Here is a 23,857-nt window from a genome sequence, read left to right on the forward strand (position 1 = left end):
GTTTAGCTCATTCAGAAGCTTCTAGATAAGGCTTGCTATCAATTTTACAGAACTGGGAGGCAGGGAAGCTTGTGTGGGAGCCACAGGAACTACTTCAGCAAGGAACTGGGGGCTCACTCGTTGGGCCAGCGCTGGAGGTTGCTCCTCTGAGGTGAGCTGACTTGTTTGTAGACACCAGCAGAAGAGCTCCTGCAGGATCGCGGTGGGAGTAAGCCCTGCCCACCTGGTGCGGGACTCTGTGATGACTTCACGTATGGCATCTCCCTAGGGCTGTTTGTCTCATTGTGACTAAACACTGTCAAAGAAGCCCAGAAAAATCAGGTCCCGAGTGCAAGGACAAGGCGTGGCCTCAGCTAGGTGGAGGTCTTCTGGCTTTGAGGCTGACTCCGTTGGCCTCGTCTCCAGTCTCAGGCAGTCTAAAGCGGCCCTCCTGCCCTCGGCCTTGGGCCAACCTGGCTAGCGCGGGTACCACAAGCTACGTGTGCAGTCAGCTCCATCCCGCTGAGACTCCCGGGAGCACCGGGTCCGGCGAGATGGGGTTGCCTTGGGCCCACCGGGCCTCCTGAAGGTCCAGGACGGGGTGAGGTCTCTGGTAAATCCAGAGCTAGAGAAGCCGGGGAACCTCTTCCACGAATCCAGGTTGGGATGGAGCTTCGGGGGTGGGGGAGTGGGCGGGTCCTCACAGGTCCACGGCGGGGCGGGGCCCAGGAGGTGGAGCCTATTCACAGGTCGCGGTGGGACATCTCGAGTCACGAAGGGGTGGGGCCTCGCAGGTTCAGGGCGGGGCTGAGTGGGGCGGGGCCTGCCGCTGCGGCGGCGGCTGTGGCTACAGTGTAGTCTCGAGGGGCAGCCTAGGTACGGCCCCAGTCTCTCCAGAGCATCCTTCGCGGCAGGTCCCCGCCTGCTGCCGCTCGCAGTTTCGGGCCTGGAGGCTGACTTCTTTGTGTTTTGTTTTCCCCGCGCCTCATCTCTGCAGGACCCGTTCGTTCTTCTGCGGGCTACAAGAAGGCAGAGGATGAGATGTCCCGGGCCACGTCTGTTGGAGACCAGCTAGAGGCACCAGCCCGCATAATTTACCTCAACCAATCTCATCTCAACAAATTCTGCGACAACCAGATCAGGTAAGGAGAACAGGCAGCCGGGTGAAGCTCAGTGCTCACATTCATGGGATGGCTTTTCCATCACCCGGCCGCCCCTCAGTTCATTTGCTTCCCCCAGCATTTCGCATCCCTGCCTCCTGTACCCACCTTGAACCCAGGGGTCCACACCCAGCGCCCAGTGGGCCATGTGAACACGGCTGCTGCCTTCTCCTTTGCAGTGCTGTGCCCAGCCCATCTGTGGGCCTTGCGGAAGTTATTCTAATGCCACCGATAAAAGTGAAGATGTCCTCTCACCCCTGACTGCCTTCCAAGAATCTCCATAGCCTCTGTGTAACCTCTACTGATGGTTTTCTTTGTCACAGCTTTCTTGAGTAGTTTGCAGAACATCTGTGGGGCAGTGCTTTATAAGGGAATCCCACAGGCTACGGGGACTCACATTCATTTCCCAGTGACCCACTGCATTTGCTAAGGGTCTTATTTGCTAGGAAGTCTTGCCCAGAGTCAGTAGAAAAATGAATGGCAGGTGGCATTTTAGTGTCTGCTTTCTGTCAGTTGCCCACTGTGTTAGATGCCTTACCAGCACATCTCTAGTATCACATGGAGCAAGTCATTGACTCCAGATTAGGAAACTGGAATGGAGAGATGTGAAATGTACTATGCTCTTATATTAATAGCTACTAAATGGGAAAGCTAGAAATCAAACCCACTCATCTGACCAGCAAACAAATTCTTGCTACTGTGCAAAGTTTCTTAGCTCGGTGTTAGCATGCTTTGAACCACCATTAAACTTTTGAACTTTAACCAGCTTCATGTGAATGATTTGATTCATGTTTGTGAATGATTTCTGAGGATAGTTTAGTGAGCTGCTTAGAGCATCCTACTCAGGTCTGGATTGCCACAGATGATTTTTTTTTTTTTTTTTGCATTGGCTAAAGCGTTGTGGTTAGATATTTAACTATTACAGTATCTTGTGCCATACTGGCAGCAAGGTCTGGTTGTCTGTCATTTCTATATCTTGATAGGATTTGGAAAAGAATAATAATGTATATATGTGGAGATAGTGCCTTCATTTTATTAAGGGAGTGTTAGATTTGTGTGCCTTTATTTTGTATTTCAAGAATGACCTTTGAGCACATTTTAAATTTAAAAAGTAAATGTTAGAATATCTGCGTTATCATTCATGAATAAATAGGCTTGTTTTGAGATGTGGGACATGACAAACTGAACATTATAGTTTAACAAGCTAGCGCAACTAATTAAAAAAGAGACAGATAGTAAAATCTGGAAAAAGCCTTGGAGAAATTGGAGCCTCATACATTCGGCCAGTAGGAATGAAATACGGGGCTGCTGCTTTGGAAGGCAGTTTGGTCTGCCTCCAAAAGGATGAAGGTAAAGTTACCATAAGACCCGGTAATCCCAAGGCTAGGTATACATAGCCAACACACATGAGGACAGAGGTCCTCACAAACATGTGTACACAGATGTTCATAGCAGCGTAGCTCATGGTGGCCAAAACATGCACACACTCAGGGATTCATTCAGATGACTCTAGCTGTAAAATGCCAATTTCAGCATCTTTGTAAAGGTTTGAAACAGTGGCAATAAAATAGGGACCCTGCCCCATGCCTGATTACACAGGAAGCACCATGTGTAAGGGTCATCTGGGAAGAGGGAGCCTCTGTTGAGAAAATGCCTCCATTAGATGGATCTGGAGCCAAGTCAGGGGTGGGGGGCATTTTCTTGATACATGATTAATGTAGGTGAGCCCAGCCCACTGTGGATATCTCTGTGGTATCTCTGGGCCACAGAGAGCAAGTCTGTAAGCAGCATTTCTCCCTGGCCTCTGCTTCAGTTCCTGCCTTGAGTTCCTGCTCTGCCTTCTCTTTACAATGGCCTCAACACTACAGACTGAAGTAAATAAACCCTTTGCCCCCAAGTTGCTGTGGTCCTGTGCTTATCATAGCAATGGGAGGAAAACTAGGGCAGGAGGCAAGCATTTAAGAGTAATGGGGCCTCAATACCTGTCTGGATCGGGGCTAGTTTTATCCTGAGAGAGAGTCCAACTGGTTACCTGATAATATAGTTTCATTTGTACTATTTTTGGGAGAAGGGTTTGGAATACAAATGTGTATGTTTATTGGATTAGCTAGAAATGAAGCAGGCTTATTACCAGCTGTATTGTTATATGGATTCATTTATATCATACTAAGTATTAAAATGATAATTTCTTTCTTGCTTTATGGTTTATATTGTAAGAACTTTTCTAAAAGCACTAGGTCTAGGCTAAGAACTTTACAGTGCTGCCATTTAGTGTCTGTGAAATAACCTTGGAGTATTGTTCCAATTCTGCTGAGTCTTAATGGGAATCACCAATGGTTGTCAATGACTTGCAGTTCATTAGGAACTGATTACAAAGCTTCTTGACATTAGAGTTTAGGGCTTTTAAAAACACTGAGCTATGGGATTGGAGCCCTCTAGTAGTGCTGAAGTCAATTTTATAAAACACTGATTTTTTTTAAAGCTATGCTATTCAAGGGAATGTTTGTATAAAAGGAAATTGCTGAAGACTTTTTCTTAATATAAATTTCCATGTGAAAAGGATACTTTTCTCACAGTCAGGAAGATGGGTGTTCTCAGACTGCCCCTCTCCCTCTGGCTCTGGGGATGGAACCTGCCTTACACACTCTAAGTACATGGTACACCCCTAGGAGCATTGCTTCTAAATTAAGATATTTTGGAAAGCAAGGACCTCAGGGGACAGCTTGAGGATCCTGACGGTCCCCCGACAGGGGTGTCTTTTCAAAGCCTGTCCTCTGTAGCTCAGAGTTCTTCACTTTGCTCACCCCAGGCCCTTGCTGGCTGGGACTCTCATGGTTCTGACAATTACTCTGTACTTGCATTTGCAGGCATTTGGTATGACTTAAAGACATGGACCCGGGCTGGGAGTTTGACAGTGAGGAAAGGGGCTGTTGAGCACCTGAGGAAGTATGTAAAAGATGATGTGCTGTGCTATGGCAGGGAATTGACAATGTGACTCAAGGAAGAGGCTTGACTGAGGGAGTGGCTTGGAGAGAGAACGGCCATTTCTGCTTGGCCTTGCATGTGCAGAATGGTCTACACGGGAGTTCTAAATTCTGGGAAATCGGAATTTAGTTCTGAGAGCTGTGTCAGGTGTGTGCAAGCCTCTCCAAACTCTGGTCTTGGACCTTGCACTGAGTCACCTGCTGTATGCAGTGATCTCGCTGGCATTTCCACTGGGAAGTCAGTGAATTAGCATCATCACCATGGCGATCAGTTTTGAAGCAGCATCATTCTCCTAGACACTGGTTCTTATCTAAGAGGACAATCATCTTCACTGTTTAGAAAGTAATAGTAAATTAATTGGCATTGTGGTACATGCCTTTAATTCCAGTTCTTGAAAGGCAGAAGCTGGCAGATCTCTGTGAGTTCCAGGCCAGCCCTTATCTTTGTAGTGTGTTTTAAAAAAAAAAAAGCTCAAAAATCTGAAACTTTGAGATGCAACATGATATTAGAAGTGGAAAATTCCACATGTAACCTGTGTGGTGGGTCACTATCAAAACACAGGCACAACAAAAACATCCAGGAAAGTTACTGCCAGGCTAATGCATGCGATACATGTGAAACACAAGTGGATTCTGTGTCTGGACTCAGGCAGTCTCAGTGTGTCTATGTAGATAGTCCCAAATCTAAGAGAGGCAAGATAGGACAAAAAGCAAGTGAGCAAGCAAGATCAGAAGCAATTCTTGTCTCAGTCATTTTGGTAAGGGATGTTTAATGTATGTGCTGGGACCCAAATGTCCCAGAGAGAACAGGGATGGAGAGAATATAGTACCCTTTAGTAGTCCACTTGCTTGTATGCTGGGCTGCTGATGTGAGTGGATATGGTGCTAAAGACAATGGTGTTGGGTACTATGAAGATGAGGAATTTTCTAAAAATTTTTAAGCTGTAGAATTTAGTCAGAATCTGGTTTCTGTTAAACCTGCTTATTATTTAGCAAAGAAGTACCACCAAAATCCTAATAAATCTTTGTCGGCTTGCAAAAGGTCATTATTTGAAGGAGTTAGGAATACGGATTCTTGTAGAGTTTGCCAAGTGGGCACAGGGCCCCATCTTTGGCATGGAATAGAGATGGCATGGAGGTGCATGGCTGTGTTCTCAGCACTCAGGTGGTGGGGATAGGAGGACTGGAAGTTCATGGTCATTCTCAGGTGTGTAACAGAGAGGCCAGTTTGGGATCCAGAGGCATCTCAAAAATAAGTAACCATGAGATAGGGATATGACTCACGTAGTGCAGTGCTTGCTGGAGGGACAGTGAGGACCAGAGATGAGGTCCACAGCAATCACATAAAACGTCAGGCTGGAAGGATGGCTCAGTGGTTACGAGCAGAGGCCCTGAGCTCCGTTTTCAGCACACATGCCACAGGACTTGCTACTGCCAATACTTGTATATGTATACCCAAGTGCAAACTTAAAAATAGATCTTATCTTTTTAAATCCAGGCATTCTCGTATGTGATCATAATTCCAGCAGTGGAGAGGTAGAGACAAGAGGACTTGCTGGCCAATTAGTCTAGCCAATGAGTGAACTCCAGGTTCAGTGAGAGGCCATGTCTCAAAAAATAGTAATAGAGGTTGACATCTGATATCAACCTCTGGCCTCCACATGCCTCATGCACACACATCACAAACACACACATGCACAAATGCACATATGCATGTGCACACTTGCACACCCCCTAGGCATATGAATGCCGGAAGGTGTGCAAATAAATGAATAAATAAATAAGCAAATAAATTGCAACTCTTGAATATCTGTGACAGGGAGTGCTGTACTTGTCATGCCTGTTAAAGATAAACTGCTCATCAGATCTGCTGCTCATGTTGAGTGTGTCTACCTAGCTACCTTCCAGCAGCCTGGAGAGCTCATCTTTGTTTTTGCTATTTTTACTTTAGAGTCAGAAACTCTTGGTTAATCTCCAAAGGAGATGCTGTTTCCTAGATAGGAACATCAGAATAGACCAGGAATACTTATTTTTTATATGCTAGCAGCAAATAGCTCAACAGGAAAGTTTGGTAATTAAATGTTCTACCTGATTTATACACGCGGCAGGATTTTGAGGCATCTTATATCAAAAATATTGAAATTAGAGCATTATCAGCACAGTGTATTTCAGGTAACCACGGTGCCTAAGCTGTCTTGAGCTATCTATATATATTTTAGAAACAGAAAAAACAGTCAGCCTTGGGCTAGTTAAGTATTTGATGTTTCTAAGGAAACAGCAAATGTCTGTGAGAATAGACTTTGGTGGAAATATTTCTTTATCAAATTGACCCTTGTATGGGTGCATAATGGAACCAAAGAAACCTCTGTGCTGCTCCCATTCAGATAGTGAAAGACATTTTGTTTGAAAATCTGGATTAGTGACCTATTTCAGTGTGCTTCTCTTTCTACATCCCTTCCCTCCCCTCCCTTCGCCTGCCTTCCCCTCCCTTCCCCTTCCCTTCCATCCTCTCCTCTCCCTTTCCTTTTTCTTTCCTTTTCCTTTTTTAAAATTTGAGACGTGGTCTCACTCTCTAGCCCTTGAGCTCACTCTTCAGCCTAGGCTAACAAGACCCTTGACCTTTTCCCAAATTCCATGAACTCACTTTTCTTCAAACTTAAAAGCATATCCTATTCTTAATGAATTAATCAAGGATTCATTAATGGGAAAGAAGTTAAATTTAATCAGGGTTTGAGGAAACTAAAGAGAGATGGGGACTTAGGGCCACATAATCCAAGAGGGGCCACCTGGCAAGCCCCAAGAAGAACCTGTTGCACGAGCATTATGCCAGGGTGAAGTGCTTCCTTTGGACCATGTGCTGTGGTAGGAGGCTGTTACCAACGTTTTCAGACTAATAACCTGGCCTCTAGCAGATCCAGTAAGCTAGGCTTGCCCACCTGTTCCTAGTACATCAATTAAAGAGACCAGTAGACGTCAGAGGTGTATTCAATGTGGCCGCATTAGGTAGAGTAACGTGTAAGGGTCTCCAGTGACTACTGCGTCCAACTTTAGGGTGTTGAGAAAATGGAGGGTTTAACAGAGCCAGAAGTACACATGATTAATCAGGCCTAATCAAGGTCTAGTCTCATGACCATTGTTGACCCCTCATGTCCTGGCTTTGTCCCCGGTCTATCCTGTTGGGTGCTCAGAAGTATGTGAAATCAGCCGGGGAGTGGTAGCACACGCCTTTAATCCCAGCACTTGGGAGGCAGAGGCAGGCGGATTTCTGAGTTCCAGGCCAGCCTGGTCTACAGAGTGAGTTCCAGGACAGTGGTTTTTCAACCTGTGACCCTTGGGGGTCAAATGGCCCTTTCACAAGAATCACCTAAGATCATCAAAAAAGACAGATACTCCCGTTGCAATTCATAACACTAGCAAAATTACACTTATGAAGTAGTCATGAAAGTACTTTTATGGTTGGGGGTCACCACAACATGAAGAACTTTATTAAAGGGTCACAGCATTAGGACAGTTGAGAACCACTGCTCTAGGGACTAAGAATGCAAAGCTCTTGTTTCCTGTTGGACAGGTTGGCAAATGTCTAGGTCTTTTGTTAGAAGCTGGCCATGTCTTGGAATTGGTGATGACTCAGTGGCTAAGAGTGTACTGCTCTCCTAGAGGACCTGAGTTTGGTTCCCAGTACCCATGTTGCATGGCTCACAACTACCTGTAACTCCCGTTCTAGGGTGATATGCCTTCTGGCATCTGTGGGCATGTGCGCTCATTTATATATACCCAAACTCACATACATGTAGCTAAGAAATAATAAAAACCTTTCTTAAAAAAGACAAAGGGAAGGGGCAAAGTCTTCCCAGATCATGTGCCAAGTAGGTGGGAGAACATTTGTTCTCTTGGTGTCCAAAAGTCTCCCCATGCTCCCCACTCACAGTTCACACACAGGACACCTAGGTTAGGTGTGCAGAGGCTGAAGGAGGCTGCAACACTTAAGCCCTAGCCAATTATGTCTGTGCCAAGCATTCAGTCTTAGGACTTGGATTCACCATCTGGAAAACAGCACCAAAGGGCTAGCTGTGCCACCTGTGGCTACCCAGCACACAGCAGATGGCCTCCTAGAAACTGAACCAGCAGCTCTTTCCAGAGACAGTGCTTAGAGAGAACAAAAGGGGAGTCTGACCATTGTTGGGATGTTTTATAGAGAAAGTTCCTGCAAACCATGAGGTCAGGGTAGACCCAAATGCTGACCCACTCTTTTCTCTCGAGTGAGAACTGGCTCTCCATAGCTTAAATCGGAGTTTGTCAGCTAGTTGTCTTGTTTTATACTAGAAGTGAGCGAATGGTTTGAGGTTGACTTTAGGACACTGTTAGCCATGCAGGTGGATGGTTCTGCCACTTCAGGACTTGTGTGTACCATGGCTTTAAGGGCTGCATCAGTTGGTGGGTTCCAGCCTTCAGGCATTTGAGAGCAAACTCCTACATCTGTCCTCCTCTTCTTTCTAAAGTGTTGGCTTTATTATATGAAATGCATCAATAATGGACAGATTTTTAGGGGGTGGAAAACCATTACAAAGCCACCTGCAGAAACTTGGGGACCATGCACAGAGCACAAGCCTCAAAGGAGGGACACAAACGGCCAAACGTAACTTTAATTTTTTAATGTCTAGTTTTAATGATGATTTTTAAACACTTTAACCTCCCTTTTAGCCTGGCACCTACCAGAAGTAGTGGGAAAGAAAGAATATAGGGAGACTGGACCTGTTTAGAAAGGTTCTTTGGAGCAACTCAAGTCTGTGTTGTCTGGAAATTGGCAGTTCAGTCCACCGATTAGCGGGTCCCAAACATTTTTCAGACACACCAGCAGTCTAGTTCGGTTGAATCATGATAGTAAACATGAGTCAGCAGTGGTTGCACTGCCTAACAGAGACAGCCAGGCCTCAGCCTCAACAGGAGGCAACAGGAGGGATCCAGATGGACACAAGAAATCTCTGCTATGCCTCTCTCAACAAAGCGAAGATCAACAAAGACACGAGACCAACACACATTTTACAGCTAAATCTATAAGCAAACCTAATTCAGCCTCTGTCACAGTTGGTCCAGTCCTTTTTTATTTTAAATTAGGTATTTTCTTTATTTACATTTTAAATGTTATCCCCTTTCCTGGTTTCCCCTTTGAAAACACCCCATCCCGTTTCCCCTCACCCTGCTCGCCAACCCACCCACTCCCACTTCCCTGTCCTGGTATTCCTCTATACTGGGGCATCAAGCCTTCTCAGAACCAAGGGCCTCTCCTCCCTTTGATGTCCAACAAGGCCATCCTCTGCTACATATGCTGCTGGAGCCATGGGATGGTCCAGTCCTTTTATGCCCTCTAAAGATCACGTGTCTGGCACCTGGCTTGCCTTAGCACGTGTGTCTGTTCCAGATGACATCACTCTGCTAGAGTCCAACACACCACCAGAAGTTTTTTGGTGCATTTCTCTCTGGAGTCCTGACAAATGGAGCTCAACTATGTGATAGAAGGTAGACGAATACATGTTTGTCATTAGCGAAAAATCCTTCATCACATCACCTGTCCTTTCACATCCTTGCTTTAACAGAGCATCTTTTTTCCTATGTCTGTTTCAACAAAACATTCCTTCTCAAGTCTGCCTTAACCTTTCGCCTGTACCCACTTCAGCTAAACATACTTTCACATGTTTGCCCCATTATCCAACCGACTTTCTAAAGAACCTTTAAGTTTTCACTTCACATTATAAAGCTAAATGAAGGGACAGGGACTTGCTCTTTTGAAGGGTCTGGGTTGTGGGAGGCTGATGGGAAGAGATGTCTTGTGATGCAGATGAGCTTTAGGTGATAGCCATCCAGGGTCTTCTGTCTTCTGTGTCAGAGTCAGATCTTCCTGTGAGATCTTTCCAAGGCAGAAGAGGGGTATTGAATAGGAAAGCCTATTTGGACTGCCCTGCCTGTTCACTTTATTAATGTGACAAGTTCGTCAAAGGACAGCCCCTGAGTCAGTGCTGTCTATAGCTCTTCAGAGTAGCCATCTTGAAAGCAAGTTAGTTTGAGCTGTTGTATTTGGAGTGCTATAGTGTAGGGCGCATATTGCCACATAAGTTCTATCAGTGGTCTCCAAACTCATTAGCACACGCCTTATCACTGCGTTTGAATATCTGTGGACTGGACTGTTGCCATGTTTCAACACTTGATATGCATTTGCTGAGATTCTCAGTCGAGCACCGACTGTGTAATAAGTACATGTCCTTAGTCATTTTGGATAGTTTTGATCATCTTACCAGACTCAGTGAAGCTCTCCATTCTCTCCATCTAGAAAGGGCCTTGAAGAACTTTGCTCTGGTGCAGTCCTTCGGTGCTGGCTTTGCAACATGATCAAACTTTTGATGCAGTTTCTTTGTATAATTCTTCTTTGTGGGAGGGTCTGTGTCCTTGGAATTAGATGAAATAATTCATAAATCTATCTAGCTTGGAGACACAAACAGGAGTATAGAGTGCTATGCAGAGAGACAGAGGGGAAGAGGGGAAGCTCTGCCACCCTGTGGTTTTCAGCTAAGTGTCATTCATTGGGCCTGGTGGCTTAGACAACAGGGCTGTGCTTTCTCCTAGCTGTTGCAACCAGAAGTCACACCCTCATAACTTCATTTAATCCATTTGTCTTCCAAAGGCTTCACCTGCAAACAGCACCACTTGTAGGGCTTCACATATTTAGCGGGTATAATTCACTCCTCTCCTACTCTCCACTGGGGCATAGAAGGCTCTCTGTAACACCCTCCAGCTACATCATATAGGAGCAAGCAGGGAGAACAAGCAACTCCAGTGTCAAGCATTTCACAACTACTACTGACGGGTTTTGGGGGAGGTCCATATCTGTATAAGCCCTTGGGATAAGTCCCTTCTAGGCCGTGCTATAGAGCCCTGTGCTGTAGTTCATTTGGGGGCTGTTCCCCTCCCCTTGAGAAGACTGGGGGGGGAGAGTTTGCTTCAGACCACAGCAATCCCAATATGAGGGGCAGTGGAGTGTAACAACCAACTTTCCAGATATATGGGTCTGCCCTTAGCCAGCAGAGCTTTTTCGAGGGTTCTTCCCAAAGATTCCTCGGGCTCCCTGAGGATGCAGAGTGGGGCTTCGAGGGGGTGGATAGACATACATGCATCTAGGTTTGAATTTCAGTGATGGGAAAAGCACTGGCTGGTCCTCTTGCTTCTGTGGTCTGTTCGTTTGGAGCTGTTTTGAACCGTGTATTGGGAGCAGGGTGCATGACTCACAGTAGCAGAAATCCTCAGTGTTAGACCTACTGGGGTGATCAGAGGTACATGGGGCCACCTCTGACAGTGTGCCAAGAGGGAGAGTAGCAGTCCTGTGCTGGGGTTCACTGACTCTACAGAAGAGATCTCCAGCGTCCTCCACCTGGAGAACAGGACTCCTCCCACTACAGTAAGAGCTAGTCAGACTACAGCTCACCGCAGCTACAGGTGTTGGCCGCTTGCCTACAGTGGTAATTACCACTACTGTTCCACTTGGCCATTCATGTCTCTCACTGTCTAATTCTTTGATAATCCAGTAAATTGATGACCTGGGGAAACACAAGTAGATTAGAGTATTACTCTGTACAAGAGCTGTATGTGGGCTAAGGAATACCTTGGTAGATTTAGGGCATTGGAGGCTTCTTTCTATGTGTATATTTAATATTTTACCTATATGATATCTAAATATACTTTGGTGCATATTTAATATGTAAATGCATGAGTAATTAAAATATATACGAATTCAATATATACAGTTTTAGACTGCAAGTGCTTATTTATAAGCAGGCTACATTGAGAGCATAAGACAGGTGGTGTGTATATGTGTGTGTGTGTAAGAGAGAGAGAGAGAGAGAGAGAGAGAGAGAGAGGGAGGAAGAGAGAGAGATTGTGTATAAGTTGTTAAATCAAGAAATCGTTTCTTCCTTTTGGTGTGCTGGAAGAGCAAAGTTCTAAGAGGTTATATTAGGTACACTGTCACCTCCTCCTGCAACAGAACACTCAGCAAATTCTTCACTATAGACTGGTTAAAAGTTTAAACCTAGTAAGTAAGTAGAGTCCTACTGACTGCACAGAAAGTATCTTTGTCTCAGTCTCCTTGGTACCAAATATTGAACCCAGGGCCTGATCAGGGTAGGCATGTGCCCTGCCACTGACTTTTAGACCTTTGGTTCTAAATGCCCAGGCTGACCTTACATTCCTGATCCTCCTGCCTCAGCCTCCCCAGTAGCTAGGGTCCAGGTACGTGACACTCAGCCTGCTTCCTGCTCTGTCCCCTTTATTTCCTCTTTTCTTATTGGGACCGTCTATTTTATGGTAACATGGACTTTGCTAAATATTCCAAAGGAACTCAGAAATGTGCATAGTATTGTATCTGAAAAAAATTAAATTTTATTTTATGTGTATAAATGCTTTGTCTTTGTGTTGGTCTGGGTACCATGTACCTACCTGATGCCCCCTCAAAGTACAGAAGAAAGTGCTGGAGCCCCTGGAACTGGAGCTACAAATGGTTATGAACCACCATGTGGGTGCTGGGACTTAAAACCTTGAGTTCTCTGAGAGGGCAGACAGTGCTCTTAACCACTGAGCATTTCTCTCTCTAGACTAATCTGAATTCTTAATAGAAGATTCCATTATATAAGGCATACTCTTTAAATTATCTAATTAAGTATTATGCTTCTATTTTTATTCCAGCAAGTGGTGGTAGATTTGCAAGTATCACTGTCTAGAATGTGAAATTAATTTGTAAGCGCTTGTCTTTTGAGAGTGGAGCTCTTTCTTTGACAACAGTGGCTGTTTCCTCTCTAGTGTCACCATTATTCCCCAGCATCCATCTTTGTTAGAACTGTCTCACGTTAGTTTTTAATGCTACCTTTAAATTAAGCTTCATTAGGGATTCTAATGCTACCTCATCAGAGCAAATTAAATTATTTCATAGAATAAGGTGCCTGTCAGCCATCACGTAGCTTCAACCCACACCCATCTTAGTAAAATTTTGCTCATTATACACTACACAGCTTTTCTTCTCCTTTCTTAACCTTTCCTCCTTCTCCTCCTCCCCCTTTCCTCTGGCATGCTCACGTAAAGGCCATAGTATGTATCATATATTACCTGATATATAATCTCTCTCACACAACACACACACACATGTATATACATATATGCACACACTCATATACACTTCATATGTAAAGGCTAAGTTGTGGCATGTGACTAGGTATGTATATAGTTATACAATACTCTGTCTGTCTGTCAGTCTATCTGTCTGTCTCTCTGCAAAGGCTTTACCATTGGGCCTTCTCCACAATTTGTGGAAGAAGTAATTTAGCACTAAGCGGTATGGGTAGGAGGAAGGAAGACCACCGCTCTTTTCTGTACAAAGGGCTTTATTTGACTTAACTTAGAAACATTTGTTAAGCCAAACATTGCAGATATTGTCCAGTTAGGGAATTCCAAATCAAATATTACCATGACAGAGGATTCTCCTTTTTGGTTTGTTATTACCCATTTCCTTCTCTGTTGTATGAAGTGTGTGCCTGGGTTTACACAGCCCACAACCTACAATGCTTGTAACTCATGTGCTCCTCACAGGAGCACACAGGGAAATGAAGGCAGCATTGTTTGACACCTGATCCTGGGACTGGCCGTGTTTGTCACGGAGCTCCTGAGGCAAGTCTCTTAGTTAGGGTTAACTAAGTTAAGTTAACTTAGTTACTATTGCTGTGATGAAACACCATGACCATAACAAAACGTTTACTCCAGAATCATGTTTGAATTAACATTCATAAACAGTCATGCCTTTAATAGTGTCCTCAGTGTTTACAGGGCCAGCCATGTATGCTCTTTGGTTGGGCTCAGTCTCTGAGATCCCCCAAGGTTCCAGGTTAGTTGACTTCGATGGTCTTCCTGCTGAGTTCCTATCCCCTTTAGGGCTTTCAATTCTTCCCCCAGCTCTTCCATGAGTCCCCAAGCTCCACCCATTGTTAGACTGTGGGTCTCTGCCTCTGTCTGAGTCAGCTGCTGGGCAGAGCCTCTCAGGACAGCCACACTAGATTCTTGTCTGCAAGCATAACAATATCACTAATAGTTTCATTTGTTTTGTTTGTTTTTGTTTGTTTTTTACTTAAGGAACATATGTTTTCCATTTTGAGTTTCTTTGGCTGTTTCATTGGTACAATGAGGACTCTAATTTTTTGGTCACATGTTATATGCTTAACTAGATAAGAAGCTGTCTGGCACACAGTGTTGGTATTTGCTGAAAAACAAAATAGGCATCTTATGTCACCAGCCTGTGATGTTTAAGAACTTTGTATAGTAAAGTGCCTGTATGGGATAGTGGACTGAGTTGAGTTTGAAAATCCTGTGTTTCTCTAGTCCTGAATCATCCAGCCGGCTTCTCCATTGCCACTTCTTACAGATGACTTGACACTAAGTTGATGATATATCATGTATGACTTGTGCCATAGGACATCTTCCATCTTGATATTTTTGGATACTGCTATTAGAAAAATGGGCCTGGTAAGAATATCTAGACTTAAGAAATCCATGCTCTTTTTGGTTTTAAAATATTGAGTGTTTTAAAATTCTGACAGCATGGCATGGGTCACATACACCCATAGCGCTGTATTTACCTGAGAATGACTAGTGAGGTAGCTGGTTTCTGCAGGTGTGACAGAGTTCTGTGGCTGTTCATAGGATGTGTTCTCTACCTGGTGAGACAGAAGAGATCCTGCTCCTCATGGATCAAGTGCGGTTTGGTAGAGTCTTTACAAGGCTCTCAGCATGGGTATTTACTTTTCTCTTGGTCTCACAGTAGCAGCGTGTTTGTTTTCCCCTGGCTGTGATGTGCCGTTCATTTCCTGTTGCACATAGACTGACCTGGTTTGCAAGTGTGATACGGTGCCTACGATGAACCATTGTGGGGGGCAGGATTCTGGCTGTTGTTTGGCACTTCTTGTGATTCTGTTGCAGTTGATCTGTTGTAACCCTTATCTTTCAGTGGGTATGTTTTATGTTTATTCTGGGCCTTAGGTGAGTACTGTGCTTAAACCAATTTAAGTAGTAGCCACTAAGTGCCTTATAGGTTCCAATTTAGCCATTGTTTGCATTTAGATAATATGTTTGAGAATAGCTCTCCCACCTTCTTGGTGCATATCACTTGAGTTAAAATGAGAAGGCTTTGCACTGTGTTCGAGGAGATTAAAGGCAGTGTAGCAGCTGAGTGGGGTGGGTGTGGAGTGAGAGAGGGAGGGGAAAGGAGCAGTGCAGGCATGAGCACTTGCCTAGCAAGTGTGGGGTCTGGCTTGGAGCCCCCACACTGAAAAAATATCAACTGATCCCAGGAGACATCTTGGCTCTAACAGGGTCATCAGTTTCACCTGTCTTGTTGTCTTGTCTGTCAGATGGGAGAAAGGTCCCCTTCAAGGTGTGATTGGAAGCTAATTCCAGACATGGAAAATCTGGAACATAATGTACTGCACACATTGCATCTTCCATCTTGTTTGCCAGGGGTAGGCTTACTGCTCTCTCTCTCCCTCTCCCTCCCTGTCTTTCTCTCTCCCTCCCTCTCCCTCCCTCCCTCCCTTCCTCCTTCCCTCCCCCCTCTCAGTTATAAAACACATATAACACAAACTTTGCCATCTCAAACTTTGTAAGTGAACAGTTCAGTGTTGGTGCTGCTATGTCACCTGTCTACCAGAACCCTTTCATCTGGTAAAGAACATCCTCTCCCATTCCCTTTGTCCCCTGCCTAATAGTCAACTTTCTTTCTCTGTATCTTTGATTATTCTGGGACTATCACAAGAAGGTCTTATTGCACTTTGAAACTCCATCATTGCTCATGAGTCTTGGTAAGCTATTACATGGTCATTTTAAATGATATTTCTGTTCTTTTTATTGGGTATTAATATTTTAAAAAGTATTTTACTATTTGTGTGTGTTTGTATGAACATGTGCGCGCGCGCACACACACACACACATACACACACACACATACACACACACACACACACACACACACACACACATACACACACACACACACTTGACTTCAGAGGCCAGAAGAGGACATTAGATCTGGATCTGATCAGATCCTGCATTTCGAGTTCTAGGATATGTTAGTGTGCGTGCTGGGAACCCATCTCCAGTCCTCTGCAAGAGGGCCGAATGCTCTTAACCACTGAGCCCTTCTCTGGCTCTCTGTGCTTTCTCTTATGTCTTCCTGTCATTGCTGTACTAGCTATCTAAAAGTAGGTTAAAAAAAATGGACCTGTTCATCCCTAAGGAAGAATGCAGTTGTATTGCTTGTAGGAAAATGGATGAAATTGGAGATAATCTTATCAGAAGAATTAAGTCGGTCTCAGGAAGGCAATTATTGTATGTTCCGATATTCATGGTTCCTAGGTTTTATGTAGATACATAAAATCATGTCTGTGTTTATGGTCTGAGACAAGAAACAAACGTGTTCAGAGAATCATAGGAGGCTAATGGGAGAAGGTGGAGAAGAGAGACGCTAGGGTTGTGTGGGAGAGTATAGCTAGTGTATAATAGTTCCTTGTACAAACACTTAAAAGTAAAAAAAAAAAAAAAAAAAAACCACGTAGAGGAAATTCACACAAGCCTTTCCTGAGGGCGGCTGACCTCACCGTTCACATCTTGCCCCAGGATCATTCTGAACAGAATGGGGATGTGTGCTAGAAAAGACACATCCCTGGTTTGGGGTTTGCAACCAGATCTGCCTTTGGACAGTGTGTGCGGCTTTTCTGCCTCAAAACAGTTCAGTCTCTGATGTCCTGAATGGGGTCCCTGCCTCAACAGTGTTTCCTCTCTCTTTTCTATGCCGATGGAGGATCCAGCCTAACATAGTAGATCCCGAAGGCCATCTTGCTGAGAAATGCACCGACTCTCCCTGTTCGGGACCGCTGCTGACTTCTCATGTCCTGCGATATCTACAAGGCCAAGAACATTCTGGCCTCCCTTTCTGCTCTGAGTCCTAGAGTTCTTTATCTTCCTGTGCTCAGGCTACATAGTCTGACTGCAGGTTGTTGTCTGGTGTGATCCAGTCTGGTCTTCTCTCTATAGTCCTTCCTCCTGGTGTGCTGTGACTTCTAAGGTCAAACTCTTATCTCTCTCTGAAGAAGTGTGTCCTTCCTTGTCCCACTTCCCTGTCCTTTTGCATGTGGGATAGCCTCATCTACGCCCTGTGCAGCATCCAAGCCTATGTCTGTTGCTTCCAACTCTCCTGCTCGACTGTGTCATCCTGAATGACAAAGATTTCTTCTTCAGGATCCTTCTCAGTGTGCCTCACTCAGCTTTTGACCAGTGGGAAGAGCAAACTCTTTGTAAAAACTCTGCAGCCAGATGATGTTCAGAACAGTCCAGAATATAAGAACTGCCCTAGGCCCTGTGCTGTTAGCCTTGACTACGCTCGCTGCATAGTGAACAAAGCAGACCCCATGGTGATGGCAGTTCTTAGGCCTCGGGAAGGGTTATGTGTGGTTTTGACAATGGTTTCATAAATAAGATGCTCCTGAGAGAAAGATCTGCCTAGTCAAAGGCTTTTAGTGTCAGTTCTTCAGACTTCAAAGATTGATGTCTCTCCTCAGATGCAAGCACGTTTGGGATTTAATGTGGTACTTGGCATCCTTAAGTCCTTTAGAGCAGTTGAGGTTTAAAATGTGTTCATTCAACAGATATATTTTTGGTACTTAGCGTATAGCAGTGTATGCCTTTGGTCAATAATGGGACAGAGTGCTAGACATCAGGGCTTGCCTGGGCCTCCAGGAGTCTGAGCTTCCTGTTACTTCTGAGCTTTCTGTGCAGGGAAGGTAGCAGGGACTACACATGGTGCGTCGTCGTTTCTGGAATTCACCTGTGGCCCCTGTTGACCTCTCTGTTCTTTGTCATCTCAGTCTCTTGAGCAGAGAGGTCAATAGAGGCAACAAGGTTGTTGCTGGGTGGAAAGATACAGAGCCTTTCAACATGTTCTACATGGGTTGGATGGGTCACGCCGTGACTCCTTCGTGGGTTACCTACCTTAAAGCTTTAAGGTTTATGGACTTTCCATTTTAAGCTCTCCTTGGGGGAACACACCACACAGAAGCTACCATTCCAGCTGAGTCCCAGACCTCACGGAGCCATGAGAAGCAAGGCTGAGCCGTTCCTAACTTCTGTCCTCATATACAGATGAGGAGATGCTCAAGGAAAAGCTAGCATATGCATTTAAAATCTGCACACGAATGCTTCAGATAGGCACATCTTGGTCTCACATCAGTGTTGTATTCCCCAAGTGAGCCCTGTACGAATGCCCTAGGCATCTCCCATCCTCAGAAGCCCACAATGGAGCTGGCAATTCATACCACTATTTTCAATCCTATTTCTTGATTGGCCTTGAATTTAAAAAAAAAACAAAAAACAGAAGATTATCGGTTGTCCATGTTGAGTGCAAGATCCAGAGAATAGGGTGGCTTTCAAATTCACTTTGAGCTAAGTATGGTGACCCAGGAGACCCATGATGCCACGAATATGTTTCATAGCAGTTATAAAAACCAACAATGATCCACATAATATTTACAGGATCTATGAAAGCAGAATTTGACCTCCTTCACTTCTGTCGTTATTATGTCCCATCCCCATAGCTGAGGCTCAGACCCAGGACTGCGACGTGCCTGCTAGGTGCATGCTCTGTTCCCAAGCCACACTCCAAGGGCCAAATGTTCTCATATTTGTGTGACCACCTGGATCTAACATGTCAAATGCTGAACATTGTGAATTACGACCTATAATATTTTTGTTTGGTCATTGTAAATTTTAACGTTCACAATCCTAACAAATTCAATAATATTCTAAAAATTAAAACTTATTGGCAATATTTTTTATTTTAAGATTGAAATCAAGAAATAAAGTGAAATGCGACTGTTGTGTCGTGGTTTGGTAGCTGTCCAGCTTAGATCACCCACAAAATTGCTGATTTTGCTAGCATCCACCTGATGGAAGTCTTCTCACCAGCCTGTAGCCAAAAGATTAAACTCGGATCTGCTATTTGGATATGAAGACTCCTGAATACGTAATTTCACTTTTTTTATAATGCAATACTTTTTTATTTTAGTTATTGGAATGGTCAGATACAGTTTAATAAAGGTATAAGTTTTGTTTTGTTGCAGTGTCGGAGGCCATATCCAGGGCTTTGTACATGCTTTGTACAAACAAGGGTTTTCCCACTAGGCTACATCCAAACCCTAGTATAACACCGTTTTCCTGCTTCTTTCTGGCTATATATATTCATTACAGTTGTTACTAAAATGAGTTTTGCTGCATAGGGGAGGGGAGCTGAGAAGTAACCATGACCTGTGTATGATTGTAAGAGCCAGCACTACAGTGGACTTGGTTCTGGGCTCCTGACTGTGTTCTCAGTCAGCTACAGTGGGGGTCAGGTCTGGACTCTCGCAGCTGTGTTATGAGGACCAGGAGCTGCTGAGGCTGCTCCTGAGTAGGTGTCCTCCCGTAGAGGTGACACTTTATCTTTCAAAGTGTTGGTGTCCTCCTGTGTAAGATAAAGAAGTGTACATTAGAGTTTCCATGATACCGCCCAGTTCTGGAGCCCTGTGGGTGGATGACGTAAGCCCTGCTCTGACAGCATGGTCTGTCTCGATTCACTTGGGGGTCACTATGGTGGTGACCACCATATCTGCCCACTTTAGGCGGTGTGAAAGGCCGTTGGAATTGGCTGTAAATTTTTCTTGTGCCTTGGTTTAGGCTGTAGATTTTGTCAACTCTCTGCCACTATCGCTTTAGTGATTTGCAACCAGGAGTGGCACAACCAGAGTGGGATTAGTTTTGTTTGATTTAAGCTTTTAGGCTTTTACCCCATCCAGTTAGTTGATGTAACGTGATGTTAATCTCTTATTACTTCCTCCTCTTCTATCAATTTGTGCATGATTTTTGTTTTGTTTGTGTGGCTCAAGGTGGCCCTGAATTCACAATCCTGCCTCAGTTTCCCAACTGATATTGTTACAGGTTTGCACTACCTGAATTGCTCATGATTTGTGATATTCATTAAAAAATTTATATTTCATGTAAAATTTAATTTTTTATAAAATAAAATTCACCACAATTCTGGCAACAGCAAGACAGTTTTTATTATCACCTTGTGTTTATCCATTATTTTAGCCTTGACCTCAACTTTTTTGCCAACATAATTTGCTACAGGTCTCTGAGGTGTGCAGAAACACCCCAGTTCAGAATCTTGAAAATGGTTTTTTTATTTAGAAACTGAGATAACTCAACATCTCCTGCACTGGAAATCTTCTCACCCAATTCTTTCTAGTCCTCAACAGCAAACTTGTTGAAACCATTGTTTGAAATAATACGAGCGCTTTCTCCAGAACCACCCCAATGAAAGACAGTGTGGTCTGGCCATGTCTTGGGATGTGCCTTGCATTGGGGGAAGGCAGGGTTGGGAAGGCAGATTTTCACAAAGGGCACCCAGAAGCCGTAACTTGGCTTTGGTTTTGATGTTAATATTCTTTGCTTTCTTTTTTCTCAAGTTGGTACTATATAACTTTGCTCATAATTTGTGTTTGAGTTTTTGGAATTAAATAAAATGTTCTCAGAGACCCTTCTTCTGGCTTCTGGGGTGTCACCTAGTCTATTTGTTGTCATAACTTTGTGACTTCTGGTTTGTCATCCTGAGTTTTATTTTTTATTTTTTCTCAACTCTGTCTTGGTTGGTGAAATATATTGTAGGATCCCTAAGGACATGAGAGGGGCTGGGAATGAAGGCATCACTCCTCATCCTGTTGACTTCTATGGTCTGTGGGGCATTTTGGCAGGCATAAACAGAGCAGTTCAGGGAGTTACAGACAGCGTAAGAGTTGTCGTTGTCGTCATCGTAGTCATCGTCGTTGTCGTCGTGGTGCTGCATGCACATGACAGTGGCCCTGTAAGACTGTGACACACCTGAAATTCTTGTTCCCAATGACCTCAGCCACACTGAACTCCCACAAAGTATTTGGGTAAGGTGTACAGGTAGCTGCCAGGCAGACACAGGGAAAGACAGCATGTGCAGTCCAGCACAGCATGCTCTGGAGAGGCACCTGTGCAGGGCTGGGGGCAGAGAACCCCGGAGAGTCAAGAAGAATCATGTGGGGTCAGTGTGTGCTAGTTATTAGGAACCACTTAATATTTCCCTGTTGAGTAATTTACTTTAGCTTTTTTTTTCTAGTTGAGTATTTTCTTTTTTTTTTAATTTCTTTTTTTTTATTCGATATAATTTATTTACATTTCAAATGATTTCCCCTTTTCTAGCCCCCCACTCCCCGAAAGTCCCTTAAGTCCCCTTCTCTTTCCCTGTCCTCCCACCCACCCCTTCCCACTTCCCTGTTCTGGTTTTGCCGAATACTGTTTCACTGAGTCTCTCCAGAACCAGGGGCCAGTCCTCCTTTCTCCTTGTACCTCATTTGATGTGTGGATTATGTTTTGGGTATTCCAGTTTTCTAGGTTAATAACCACTTATTAGTGAGTGCATACCATGATTCACCTTTTGAGTCTGGGTTACCTCACTTAGTATGATGTTCTCTAGCTCCATCCATTTGCCTAAGAATTTCATCAATTCATTGTTTCTAATGGCTGAATAGTACTCCATTGTGTAGATATACCACATTTTTTGTATCCACTCTTCTGTTGAGGGATACCTGGGTTCTTTCCAGCATCTGGCAATTATAAATAGGGCTGCTATGAACATAGTAGAGCATGTATCCTTATTACATGGTGGGGAATCCTCTGGGTATATGCCCAGGAGTGGTATAGCAGGATCTTCTGGAAGTGAGGTGCCCAGTTTTTGGAGGAACCGCCAGACTGATTTCCAGAGTGGTTGTACCAATTTGCAGCCCCACCAGCAGTGGAGGAGTGTTCCTCTTTCTCCACACCCTCTCCAACACCTGCTGTCTCCTGAATTTTTAATCTTAGCCATTCTGACTGGTGTAAGATGAAATCTCAGGGTTGTTTTGATTTGCATTTCCCTAATGACTAATGAAGTTGAGCATTTTTTAAGATGCTTCTCCGCCATCCGAAGTTCTTCAGGTGTGAATTCTTTGTTTAACTCTGTACCCCATTTTTTAATAGGGTTGTTCGGTTTTCTGGAGTCTAACTTCTTGAGTTCTTTATATATATTGGATATTAGCCCTCTATCTGATGTAGGATTGGTGAAGATCTTTTCCCAATTTCTTGGTTGCCGATTTGTCCTCTTGATGGTGTCCTTTGCCTTACAGAAACTTTGTAATTTTATGAGGTCCCATTTGTCAATTCTTGCTCTTAGAGCATACGCTATTGGTGTTCTGTTCAGAAACTTTTCCCCTGTACCGATGTCCTCAAGGGTCTTCCCCAGTTTCTTTTCTATTAGCTTCAGAGTGTCTGGCTTTATGTGGAGGTCCTTGATCCATTTGGATTTGAGCTTAGTACGAGGAAACAAGGATGGATCAATTCGCATTCTTCTGCATGCTGCCCTCCAGTTGAACCAGCACCATTTGTTGAAAAGGCTATCTTTTTTCCATTGGATGCTTTCAGCCTCTTTGTCGAGGATCAAGTGGCCATAGGTGTGTGGGTTCATTTCTGGATCTTCAATCCTGTTCCATTGATCCTCCTGCCTGTCACTGTACCAATACCATGCAGTTTTTAACACCATTGCTCTGTAGTATTGCTTGAGGTCAGGTATACTGATTCCCCCAGATTTTCTTTTGTTGCTGAGAATAGTTTTAGCTATCCTGGGTTTTTTGTTGTTCCAGATGAATTTGATAATTGCTCTTTCTAACTCTGTGAAGAATTGAGTTGGGATTTTGATGGGTATTGCATTGAATCTGTATATTGCTTTTGGCAAAATGGCCATTTTAACTATATTGATTCTACCGATCCATGAGCATGGGAGGTTTTCCCATTTTTTGAGGTCTTCTTCCATTTCCTTCTTCAGAGTCTTGAAGTTCTTGTCATACAGATCTTTCACATGTTTGGTAAGAGTCACCCCAAGATACTTTATATTGTTTGTGGCTATTGTGAAGGGGGTCATTTCCCTAATTTCTTTCTCAGCCTGCTTATCCTTTGAGTATAGGAAGGCCACTGATTTGCTTGTGTTGATTTTATAACCTGCCACTTTACTGAAGTTGTTTATCAGCTGTAGGAGCTCTCTAGTGGAGTTTTTTGGGTCATTTAGGTAGACTATCATGTCGTCTGCAAATAATGAAAGTTTGACTTCTTCCTTTCCAATTTGTATCCCTTTGACCTCCTTATGTTGTCGAATTGCCCGAGCTAGTACCTCAAGTACAATATTGAAAAGATAAGGAGAAAGGGGGCAGCCTTGTCTGGTCCCTGATTTCAATGGGATTGCTTCAAGTTTCTCTCCATTTAGTTTGATGCTGGCTACCGGTTTGCTGTATATTGCTTTTACTATGTTTAGGTATGGGCCTTGAATTCCTGTTCTCTCCAAGACTTTAAGCATGAAAGGATGCTGAATTTTGTCAAATGCTTTTTCAGCATCCAATGAAATGACCATGTGGTTTTGTTCTTTGAGTTTGTTTATGTAGTGGATTGCATTGATGGATTTCCGTATATTGAACCAACCCTGCATTCCCGGGATAAAGCCTACTTGATCATGGTGGATGATCATTTTGATGTGTTCTTGGATTCGGTTGGCAAGAATTTTATTGAGTA

At 44.0% G+C, this 23,857-nt stretch overlaps 1 protein-coding gene across 1 annotated transcript in view; it reads left to right on the forward strand.

Annotated features, from left to right (window-relative positions):
* Positions 1 to 984: 984 nt before the first annotated feature.
* Atp8a2 (ATPase phospholipid transporting 8A2) overlaps positions 985 to 23,857 on the forward strand; it is a 427,564-nt gene continuing 404,691 nt past the window's right edge. The window contains exon 1 of the mRNA XM_052190506.1: positions 985 to 1,121. Coding sequence (XP_052046466.1) covers positions 1,021 to 1,121 — 101 coding nt within the window. The 5' untranslated portion in view covers positions 985 to 1,020. The remainder of the gene's footprint in view (positions 1,122 to 23,857) is intronic.

The sequence above is a fragment of the Apodemus sylvaticus genome, chromosome 8 (genome assembly GCF_947179515.1).
Source record: "Apodemus sylvaticus chromosome 8, mApoSyl1.1, whole genome shotgun sequence".
NCBI classification, from domain to species: Eukaryota; Metazoa; Chordata; class Mammalia; order Rodentia; family Muridae; genus Apodemus; species Apodemus sylvaticus.